Raw genomic sequence first — 12,823 nt, 5'->3', positions numbered from 1 at the left:
GTACAAAAATGAAGAATGATGTAAAAATACATTAAAAAAAGAAAAAAAGAAATGGTAAAACCTAGGCTCAGTGATACTTTGTCACAAGTCAGTGGAATCCCCTTGACCTATTCTCTTAGTATTTGGGGTTTTGGTTTATATCCTTATCAGAGTAAGAGGATGAACTACACGCCTACACAAATCTTTTATTTGTTTTCCAGCATTAAAATACAATAAAGTCTCCAACCTGATCTGGGCTATAGTCCCTGCCCTGTTAGTGAAAATAATTTAAGTCTTTTAATGTCCCAGTCCTTTCATTTTCTGTACAAGTATAATCCTATCTTTCCTAAATTTCTCCACGGAATCAATAAGATAATTTGAAAAGTGCACATAGAGGGAAACAAAGGTATAAATTACTATGCAAAGAGGTATTTTTAAAATTAATCTTGCTTACCGTCCTGTTGCAAAGAATATTAACACTGCTGTTTTTCAAGAACGTATTGGCAATTGCTCTTGAAAAGGAACCTTTGAGACTAGATGTACGTAAGCAAAATAAGGTGTGTAAATTTTTATTTGTTGTAGCTAATACTATCATTAATTATTAGAGATCTGTGCTTAGACTGCATTTATTTTAGCATTCTGACAAATAAAAAAAAAGATCATCTTTACAATACTAAGTATTTTGTTATAATATATGTAAATGAAGGTAAAACAGTAACAATGAAAATATTTACCATTCACTCCTCCATTAACAAAGATTTTGTGACTATCGTTGGCACAGCACACATCTTAGTGTGTGCTGTGCCATAAATTCCCTTGTTGGAGACACATAATAGATAAACAAATAAATATAGTACTTTCAGGTAGTAAATGCTATCTGCTGAGAAAACTGAAGGAAATTTAGGGTTTGGAGAGCAGCTGGTAGAAAAAAAAAATTTTGAATCCTTACTGACAGCATTCTAGCAGAGCAGAAGTGGATGAGGAGGCAGCCTCTAACAGGAGAGAAACACAGCGAAGGGAAGAATCTGAAGTGTTTGAAGAGCAGCAAGGAGGCCTGTGCTAAGAGAGCCAGGGGAATGAGTGGGTGCCACAGAGGAGCTGAGACCAGGAGGGTCATGAAGACCGTCCTGTGGATGGTGCTTTTATCCTGACACAAGCTGGAAAGTCAGGAAAGGAATGTGCACAGAGTAGCAACGTGAGCAGGTGAGCATATCAGAAGCATTGCTTTGATAGCTCTGTGGAGACTAGATGGAGCCTCATCGCCACTATAAAACAATTCAAGCTATAATAATGTCTATAGTAATAATAACAATAACATATAGAGAGTACTAAATATATGCTAAGTATTTTACTTAATTACCAATACCTTCAGATGAAAAATTAAATTAAAAAACTGGAATTTGATCATTTTAAAGTAACCAGCCTATAGTCACACAGGGAGATAGTGTTAGTCTGGTTCTCAGCCTGGTAATCTGACCCAAAGGGTAATCCTTTCTGATAGACAACAGAACATCCTGGGCAACATTTAGAATGTTTCCCCACCCACCCTCTCCCAGAGATTTTTATTTAATTGCTCTGGAGTGGAGCATGGGCACGGGTATTATATTAAATTCTCCAGGACAGTCTAATGTGCAGCCATAATTGAAGTCTACTATGAATAAAATGACTACACTCTAATGCCTAAAATTACCTAGTTGAATGCTTTCAGATTTATTATTTAATGAGATTTAAACAAAGAAAAAAGCTACTGTCTTTCTGGGGAAAACCAGCTTTCATTTTTTAAATGTAAAAATGCTGTTATGATTAAGTAGAAACAGCTCTGCATATTTCTAAAGAGAGAATAATGTAAGTACATGACCTGTCCCTCATGCCCACCTCAATCTTGGTCAGTCCCAGGAGGGCGATAGCCACACGGACACTACTGCTGTCCAGGGTGCCTGTGATCGATCTTCGTTCATACTCTACCCTTGACATCTGTTGCTGTGCTGCAAAAGCCAAAGCCTTTTCTTTGGCTTCATTTGTCAGTGGCAAATTAAGTTTCACATCCAGGACTTGACCGAGTTCACACTGCAAATACAGAACTGGATCTGTCTTATTTAACCCTAGGAAAAGCAAAAATATTCACGAGTGCAATGATCATTTATGCCCTTGACATTGTTATCTACTGAACTGAAATATAAAGCTGCAGTTATGGGCTTACTTTAACCATAGCAAAATATAAATATTTCTTGTAGTCTTAATTCAGTGACTCACGAATAAGTCTTCAGGAAAAAAAGATACTCTACTGGCATTCTCCAAAATGAATTCTATTCAAATGGCACTTTCATAGAAATATGAAATGCTCAATAGTTCACTGACCATTGTGTTCCTATCATATGGTAGAGGGAATAGAAATAAATGTCAAGACAGATATCTGTCAAGAAATGGAAAGAACTTCAATTTCCTGTCATTTACAAGCTTATACGTTAAACTAGAATATAGGGTAGAAGTTCAGGTTATAATAAAATATATAGAATTTGAGATTTATAGAATATGAAATGGAAAGTTGTGTTGAGTAAATATTCTGTATGCCAAGTTTCAGTATTTATCCAAAGACTGAAAAAAATAAAGATATTTTTTTAAATCGACATTTTCTTAATTGCTAAAATGTCACACTATTCCATGTGTGCTGACATAAGAAAGTTAAAAAGGAGCCTTCAAAACTCTGATTATATAATTGCTATGAAGATTCTTAAGTGACAATATGAGGAACAGAGTGGTCCTTCAACATTATAAATGAAATAAAGCACATAGATATATAGATATATACTCTACCTTCTTCAGGAGAACGGTGGTAATCAATTGGAGTCAAAGAATCCATTGGCAGGAAGCTGGAAGGCAAGGGCATAGTGCCACTTCCTTCTAGGATATATATTAATTCTCCAATCTAAAATACAACCACATAATAGTATTAGATTATACATCAGAAAACAATTCTGATAAATCTGTTACTAGAAAAATCTGTATACTATTAGTGTGTGGCCACGTGGTATCCTGGGATCCCCAATCTTGTATACTCTAAAGGGGTGCAACCATCTATGCCCATAAAGACAAGGGATAATATGAAAGAACTTTGATAGGATAATACGCATAGAGAGAGAAGGAAGGATAAGTTTCCCAATAGAACACCCAAAGTTACCCATCACCTTGCAGGTAAATCCCCAACCACACAGGGTTGCCCTGAAGTGGGGCGAATGAGGCCCAAAAGCTTGCCTCAAGTTGAAGGCAACTTCTAGTGGGGAACCACAAAAAAGGGGCAGAAGGGGCCAGGTAAGTCTGGGACAAGGCAAAATTATTGTACAAATCACGATAATGGCTGTCATTGTCAGCCTCTCCCATAGGTCCCTCATCCAAGGGTCTTTGCATATCTATCCTCCATGTGTCTCCTTCAAGCCTCAAAAGTCCCCCAAATCCCTGCTGTTAGTCTGAAGCCAAGAAGCAAGTACACCCTTCCTCATGTCTCTCTCCCTGAGTCCACCCTCTTTCCATGTTATATACATTCACCTGGCCACTCAGCTCTGGTCCTCAGGAAGTGGGTTCTACCTCCCCTAACCACACTATAAAGATACCAATGCAGTGTGCAAGTCTCAGCAACATAGACCCAAAATGGGTGAAGACTTAAATACACATCTATCACATTGCAGTGGAAGCTTTGCAAGCAACCAGAAGATGAAGATGGAGTAAGAAAGAAGTTTCCAGATGGCAATGACAACAGTTGATCGCTATCACTACAATTACACTTGCTAGACTGCTAGCTTAAAGTAAAAAAAGGACCATGCAAATAAAAATATTTTCCCTCATTCTATTATTTATTGTTTGATGGCAGTGCCATCATTTTTGGAACAGTGTATATTTTAAAGTGTAGGCTTTCAAAGTAAAGAAAGAGGAACTGAAAATCTTTGGGAATAATTAGGCTAGTAGCACAAACAATTAAACAGAGAGAGTCAAAATTAAAGTAGCGGCAGCAACATGACATAGGGAAAGATCAGCAGAGGTAGACAAGCTGGTTTTAATTCTGGCACAGCCACTTACTAGCTACTAAGGAGACAATTTGGGTACAATTTCAAGCCAGTAAGAAGCAAACTGCCCCAGCATCTTATGTAAGCTATGAAACTGGATCTCAGCATCCTGTTTAAACAGGTGGACTAAACTGAGGACTAGAAGTTCTATGTTTTTGATCTTGTTCACGTATTTTGTCCCACCAGACTGACCAAACCCATGCCAGGCTAGACAGAAAGTGTGAATCCTGAATAGTAATTGCCTTACAGTTTCCAAGAAGGGAAAGCCAAGAAACCTGCATGTGCAGTGCAAATGCAACCAGCCTGCACATGCCTGGGCACAGCCCAAATCAAAATAAACCAAGACACTGTCCTCCTTACCCACCCACTTCGACCTGACCATATAAATTTCTCCTCCTGGCTCCTCTCTTGGAATCACACCACAAGCTTTGGCTCGAGCTTCTAATAAAAGCTTGCCAGGTCCACCTTCATCCACCTAAATCCAGATTTAGATTACTAAATCTCTGAGTTCATTTATGCCTCTGTACAAATGGGATAAACAATAGCTTAATTTTTGGAGTACAGAGGTTAAATGAACAGTTGGGGGAGAGAGGGAGAGTCTTTAAAGACATGTAATAAAACCACAATGAATGGACCTTTATTTATACTTTGATTCTGAAGGATAGCAGAGTATGACACTGCAAAATATCCTACTTTGGTATATTGCTTATTTTGAGCTCAAAAACCATCAAATGCAGGGAGAAACTTTCTCTGAAAACCGTATTTTGTTACAGACAGAAACTCCAAAAGGAACTTAATTATTGCAAATCCCTTTTCTGAGAGTTTCGGATCAAGGGAAATTGATTTTTTTCTTTAATTCTGTAAGTTTATTTTTTTTATTTTATATATTTTTACATCATTTTTCATTTTTGCACAATGTATGCATTTTCATCTTGGTTATAGTCCCCACACAATTCCCACCCCCCCTTGTTTTGAGTCTGCTCCCTTCCCCTCACCCCCATAGTGTGTCTCTGGTTTATAGTTCCTTGCTGATTTTGATTTTTACTTTACTATAATTAGCCTTTATTATCACAGGACATTAAACTAGAAGTCAACACGACAGCTCGACAAAGTTGTCACAAACTGTCCCCATTTGTAAGGGTCATTCATCTTTCCTGGACTCATTGACTCTCCTCTAAGAGGCCAACATGCCACTCCCCTTTCCCTGTATAGATGGTACTAACCCTAAATTCTAAGCCACTTCAAGAAGTTACTCATTTTTTCCCTCAGCATCTCCTGTGTGTACATGAACTGTAGATGTTAATAAACTTCCATTTGTTTTTCCCTTTTATTACAGGGGCCTGAGCTGAAAACTCAGAAGAGTGAAGGAAAGAGAAGAGCAGAAAGAAAATTATTTTCCCTACAGTACAATGAAAACAAAGAAACCATAAATGAGATACTAGGAAAAACATACAATCACCAGACATTTAGAGGAAATATGAACACTGCCTGGATGTTTGAGGTTATTACAAAAAAAAATACAATTTTTTAGTAGTAATGACATCATGGTCATGTCAAAAAAGAGACTCATTTTGTTGTACACACCAAATTATTCATGGATGAAAGTATGTGATGACTGGAATTTGCTTCATTATAATCATGAAACACAAACACTGCTGAAGGGGTGAATAAAGGGTATTGGGGAATTTATTCTACTCTTATTTCTATAACTGTATTTTAATTTTTCATAGTAAAATCTTTTTAAAAAATGTTTACATCAGAGAAGGGAGAAGAATTAAAATAAGGGTGGGAAGAGCACAAGGGACCATGGTGATAGTTCATGGGTGATGGGAATTGTATGGGAACTATAACCAAGATGAAAATGCATACATTATACAAAAATGAAAAATGATGTAAAAATACATATAATTAAAAATAAATAATAAAGGCATAGAACCAAAAAAAAAAAAGTTTACATCTTAAGAGAGGAATGATAGCATAAGATGAGGACAAGGGACGTAACACATATTAGGAACCCAACCTTTTGCCTAGCACCCATCAGGACTTAACAGACCCAGCATCTTCAAAACATTCATGTACAAACAAATCAGCAGAGGATACTGTAAAAAGGCAAGTCTGACTTAAGTGATCTGAAGTGGGTAAAGACTTAAGAGCACCAGTAAAAACAAGGGGAAGCAAATTTTGGTTCCAGCTACACAACGGAATATCTTACAGCAGGATAGTCCCTTACATTCCAAGTCTAGAGACCATGACAAAGGAAGTAAAACTGGTTCACTGGAATTTATGCTATTTTTTTTCCAGAAAGATGTCAAAGTCCATGGTCAATTATAAGAAGTCTTCATAGAAGATATTTTATTTTTCCTATATATCTAGTTAAATGCAGTTTACAAATAGCACAGCTGTATGCAACTTTACAAGACAACCCACTATTAATGACCCAGAAAGGAGAGATACAAACACTAATTGGCAGGAAAGTTTAATCCCAGCTCTGCCACTAGCTAGCTGGGTAACCTTGGATATGTCATGAACAACCGATAGATAGAACAACCTCAATCTTAAAAATAATTAAAAAAAAACATTTCTATACAGAAAATCCCCATGTTATTTCACAGATCTTAAATTCTACTCCTTCTCTTTTCTTAGGTCTAGATCTTGCTAGGTTTCTAAATTTATTTGTTTGAGCTGCTGTGACAACAATTTATTATTCTGATGGCTAAAGACTTCAATGTTTGATGGTTAGGCATATGAAAGCTAAGCTAAAATTCTAAAATGTTAATTCCACACACTCTAGAGAGAGAGATCATTAATCACTGTAGGTGACTACTTGACTTTTCCATAATTATAATGTGAAACTGACCAGCAAGAATAATCACTGTTCTTTGAAAATACTATTTTTCATAGAGTAATTGAGCTAGAAGACTCAGTAGTGGTGAGAAAGACTAAAAAGCTTTGTATACATGTACTGAAAAGTTCAACTTTCTTAACAAAATTTAAACAAAATCTTTTTAAAAAAGATTTATTTATGCATACAAGAACTGGGGCATAAGCCAGAGGTGTGGGGGGTGAGAGAATTAACCAGAGAGACTGGGGAGCAGAACAGGCAGACTGACTGAAATACACTGCTGAGGGGAGCAGCGGGTAAGGCAGGAGAGGTCTGCTGCGCCATGTGGGTCACCTCCCTGGCTGGGGATCAAACTGGTGCCTCAGTGGCTGGAGAAAGTTTGATAGCGCGTGGCCTTTTTAACCTCTGCGCCACCAGGGAAGCCCCTTTAACACAATCTGTTTTTTTTGGGGGGGCAGATTTTTTTTAAAGATTTATTTATTTATTTATTTATACAAGCACTGGGTACAGTCAGAAGCACGGGAGGGTGAGAGAATTCACCAGAGCCAGAGCAGAGAGAAGAACAGGCAGACTGACGACGTACAATGCTGAGGGGAGCAGCGGCGCCAGGAGAGGTCTGCGCGCCATGTGGGACCCTTGCCCTGCGGCCGGGGATCAAACCAGCGCTGCGGAGGCTGCGGGCAGCTTCACAACCATCGCTCAACCGCTGTGCCACGGGGGAGGTCCCCCTTTAACACACTCTCAATTGCATGCCTCAAAGATGATTCCACATTTGAGAAGGCAGCATATATTTAAATGGCATAAATAATGAATATATTATTTAATAAAAATTCTTGATATGTTGTATATCATCAAATAAAAAGCTGGGCCTAGGAACTAGAAGTCATTGTGGCAACGAAATTAACAATCTCTCTTCTGCTTTATCACATTTTCCAAAACAGTTTCTATTTCAATTATTGCCATTAATTTGAAGTAAATGAAAATTTGCTACCCTTCAGTGTGAACATCACTCAAACTGTCATTAAGAATGATCTTTATGGGCCTCCCCTGGTGGCACAGCGGTTGAGCGCCGGGCTGCGAAGCTACTCGCAGCCTCTGCAGTGCCGGTTCGATCCCTGGCAGCCAGCGAGGGTCCCACATGGTGTGCAGACCTCTCCTGCAGTGCCCGCTGCTCCCCTCAGCAGTGTATTTCATCAGTCTGCCTATTCTGTTCCCCGCTCTGGCTCTGGTGAATTCTCTCACCCTCCCGCGCTTCTGACTGTACCCATTGCTTGCATAAATAAATAAATAAATAAATCTTTGGGGGGGGGAGAAGGATCTTTATATCAATATTCATCTTTACAGTTCTCTCTCATCTCCTTCCTTCCCTCCCAAAATAGAACATCATCACTTCGTCTTTCATCATTGCTTCTCACACTTTTCTCTCTCTGTCTTTACTGCTAGTAAACAAAAAAAGCAGAGAGCTGTATAGAATGGTGGTAAGGGGAGTAGTGTATAGATTGCAAAGGTCTTTTAGCCAGTCTTTAAATCTATCTCTAGAGAAATCTCCAATTTCTCTCTTCAAGTTTTAATCTCCTCTATGATTATGTCCCAGAGATATTTTCTAAACCAAAAGTATTTTCTAACCAAGTCATGTCAGTGCTCAGTACTTTCCATTGGCTCCTGATTTCAACAGTAATAATGCTAATGATAAGAAGTTAAGTTACTCAATTTAAAAGCTCAAAATTCACTAACCTCCTCATTATTATTCTCACTTACCCATCCAACCCATTTTCTGTCACTGCCAACGAATCATACTCAGAATCAGCAATTCAAGTGTCCATGAAATTCCATACTTAACTATTTACATCATGTTCTTCTTAGAATGTTATTCTGCTATTCTTCTGTGCGAACTCTGTGTTACTGGAAAATTTCTACTCATCCTTCTTAAACAAATTCCTCTTTTAATCAACTATCCTTTCCTCTGCTATTATATAAAGATGTACAATATTTTATCAAAAACTTCAAAGTTGCTGAGAGACTAGATCTTAATTGTGCTCAACAAAAAATTATATGATGTTATGAAGGTATTAGCTAATGCTACTGCAGTAGTCACACACCATATAAATATATCAAACCAATAGGTTACACACCTCAAACTTGCATTGTATTATCTCTCGATTACATCTCAATTAAAAAAAATTAGAGCATCCATAAAATTCACATGGGTTTGGAAAATTAGGAATTACTGTTCCAATGTATTCTACATGTCATTTAAAGTGGTATTCCCCGAACTTAAAATATTGGTACCCCTGAACCAGGTAGGATCTTAACTGACTAACTGGTAGTATTGTATTATCCATAAGCAAACCAGAGGAAATCACCAAGAATAAATAGCTAACACTGGATTCAAATTCCTCTTTTTTGATTTTCTTCACATATTTTTCATGAAAAAGGCTGCAGTGCTTTTTGTAGGATGATGATTTCACAATAATTGGGGAAGGAGATGGGTGAAGTGGGAGGTCTTGCAGTGTCGAGGGTGTTCGAACCTCGCATAACTTTGTGAACATTTATCACATTGATGTAGAATTTAAAGTTCATGTAACCTGCCCCCATATTGTTGGCAGGCATCCTGAGGTTAATGAATGTTTTAGTGTTTATGGGTTATATGGAATTTCATCTTCTCTATGTTTCCCATGGGGAACAACTCAGGGGTATAGCCTATGGGGAGGACTGCAATTACCCCCCCAAAAAAAAATTAATACTGTTGCAATGAATCAAATGAAAAATCAAAGGGCAAATGAAATGTGGCTTGCTGTTAATATCATGGAAAATAAAAGAAACTACCGTTAAAATATAATCAGTCTTTGATCACAAAAATCTGCAAAGAGCTGATGAGACTCAACAACAACAAAGAAAATAATCCAGTCAAAAAATGGGCAGAAGAGCTAAAAAGAAACTTCTCTGAAGAGGAAATGCAAATGGCCAACAGGCATATGAAAAAATGTTCAACATCACTTGCCATCAGGGAAATGCAAATCAAAACTACCATGAGATACCATCTTACACCAGTGAGAATGGCACATATTAAAAAAACTAGCAACAACAAATGCTGGCGAGGGTGTGGAAAAAAAGGAACTCTTCTGCACTGTCGGTGGGAGTGCAAACTGGTCCAACCACTGTGGAGTGCTGTGTGGAGATTTCTGGACCTACTAAACATAGAGCTTCCATATGATCCAGCAATTCCACTCCTAGGTATTTATCCAAAGGACACAGAAACATCAATTCCAAAGAACACCTGCACCCCTATGTTTATAGCAGCACTGTTTACAATAGCTAAGCTTTGGAAATAACCCAAATGCCCAAAAATAGATGACTGGATCAAGAAGATGTGGTACATATATACCATGGAATATTACTCAGCATTCAAAAAAGATAAACACATGCAATTTGCAGCAACATGGATGGCGCTGGAAGGGATCATGCTCAGCGAAATAAGCCAAAAAGAAAAAGAAAAATACCGGATGGTCTCACTCATAGCAGGAATCTAGAAAACTTAAATAAGGGACCAGGAAAATGAATAACTATAAGAAAGTGAAAATCAAAATCAACAAAAAACTATGAACCAGAGATACTTTTAGGGGGGCGGGGGCGGGAGGGGAGGGATTGGGGTCAGAATGGGGGGGCTGCAATTGTATGGGGAATATAACAATAAAATTCATAAAAAAAATAAAGATAAAAGATAATTTTACACTAAAAAAAAAATAATCAGACTTTCCAGCTATAAAATAACTTTCATAAAACTGAAGTCACTTTGCCTAAATATAAAATTGCATAATATATTAGCATAATATAATCTAATGGTCTTACCTTCACATTCAATAAAATTAAGCAAAAAATCAATAGTATTAAGGTCTGTACATAAGTTATGATTGAAAAAAGTTGCATATTGATTGTAGAGTATTTAAAAATATACATACCAGGGACTATATTAAGAGTCAGAAAAAGAGACTAAGAATGACCTCAGTCATAGTACAAAGCATTGGAAGAGGGGTCCCATTTATTTATGCAAATATATGGAAATGACCAGAGTGACATACAATATACTTGTGGCCAGGATGACCGGTGTGGCATAATCTTAAACCAAATCATTGTAGATGATAAGTCAATGAGAAGGTCTTGCAGGGTTTTTATTCCTGGCTGCTGTCCCCCTTTGTCCTGTCAACTTTTTATATTACTTGGCACGGCTTAAGCTCTGGAAAGCATACAGTGCCTATGTAGAGCACAATACAGTGATTATAATCAACAATGCTGTATAAGATACTTCTTTGCTGTGCGAGGGCCTGGGTGTGGGACTGAACCAACTTGTATAAGCACTTAGATGCTGACTCCCTTTCTGGTTTCCTCAAATAAGCAATACTCAGACTAGCTCTGACCAAACTTTGTAGACAGAAAAGGCCAGTGAAGAACCAGAAAAGAAGTCTACAAAGGGGGAGAAGGAATATAATGTGTCAATAAAAAGAAACACGGGTTGCAGTAAGAGGGTCTGTTAGGCCACAGCAAGTGGATGCAACTGGAACTTATTCTTAACCCAGGGCCCATGTCAAGGAACCATGCTTGTTGTTTCTGTGCCCCCCCCCCAACAGATGACCCAGCAATCCTGTTGTTTTCCCACTGTCAACACAAAACAGATGTGCACATGGGCAGCACAGCAAGTGTGGCACTCAGGGTCATGCTGGGATACTGCTGTAGGTATGCACTGTAGGTAATGCTTTGGGTGGGGAATTCTATCAAGTCTCCCTTCCAGAAGGTACAACTCTTCAGGGACTGTGTCATGAATCTGTTCTGGAATCCCCTTTAGTCTTTCCCTGCACACACGAAAAAGCACAATTTCTTTGGATTTCTGGTATTTGAGAACATGAAATTTTTTAGGGTTTTTGTAAGCTTTTCCCGAAGGTAAGGATTTCTATATTCACTGATGGAAATTTTGTAAAACGATTTCTACTTTCAAACTGTAGTTAGTCATTTGATTTTTTATTCGAAAGTTCACAAGGAGTAGCCAAGATGAAACAAATGGTATATTTTCTTGATAGCAGTGTTATTAGAAATGTTTTTGTTTTACACATGGCAAGCTATCAAACTGAAGTCTAATTACTTTACAATTTTCAACAGGTGATTCTTAATGGCAAAGCAGTTATCACACATTTAATAAAAACAGAAGCTAACTAGGTGGACTTGGAAATTTTGATTTTTATTTAAGCGAGTAATTGAATTTTTTCAACATAATTAGCAATAAAATTGAATGTGTAAATTAATAGATGTGTTTCCCACATAAGTAATTGTAATTCAATGTAATCCTTTACATTAAGAGAATTATTTCTCAATTGATAGCAAATTTCATGATTATTGTTTTTCTTTTTTTTTTGACAAGGACAAATATATGTAACCAACAGTCATATTTCAGTAAATTGAGATGCCAAGCTAAGTGTAATTACCCTTTGATTAATTTAGATAAAATTTATGGAAGCAAATATTAATACTCCAATAGTCTGATTCAAAGAATAAAAACCTCTTTACTACGCAATTGATTATTAGTCCAAACATTTTTCTAGGGCTATAATATAATTTGAAATAAAAAAGAAATTGTGAAGAATTTGATCACATTACAGTCACTATTTTTCATAATCTTTTATATAGAGGAATTTGGTTAAACCCTGAACTCCTTTAAAGGAAATTAAAAAAATAAGATTTACCATTACCATAACATCGCATTTTTCCTCGTAAATGGTAAAGCATGAAATTAAACTCTATTCTACATTATTTCTTGTGCAAATGATCTGAAAGACACCAGGCATATACCTCTGTCCTATTATCATTATCACAACAAAGTGCATAACTGATACAATTGGGGCTATCTCCTGTGGGTGATAAATTTCCACCTCAGGTCAACACACAGCAGTGTTTT

General features: G+C 37.3%; 1 protein-coding gene across 1 annotated transcript in view; it reads right to left on the bottom strand.

Annotated features, from left to right (window-relative positions):
• CFAP47 (cilia and flagella associated protein 47) overlaps positions 1–12,823 on the bottom strand; it is a gene marked incomplete at both ends in the record, with an annotated part of 326,556 nt that overhangs the window by 127,128 nt on the left and 186,605 nt on the right. The window contains 2 exons of the mRNA XM_084258887.1: positions 1,855–2,081; positions 2,794–2,905. Coding sequence (XP_084115013.1) covers positions 1,855–2,081; positions 2,794–2,905 — 339 coding nt within the window. The remainder of the gene's footprint in view (positions 1–1,854; positions 2,082–2,793; positions 2,906–12,823) is intronic.

The sequence above is a fragment of the Talpa europaea genome (genome assembly GCF_964194135.1).
Source record: "Talpa europaea genome assembly, chromosome: X".
In the NCBI taxonomy this organism is placed as follows: Eukaryota; Metazoa; Chordata; class Mammalia; order Eulipotyphla; family Talpidae; genus Talpa; species Talpa europaea.
This window is presented reverse-complemented; position numbering and strand designations above follow the sequence as displayed.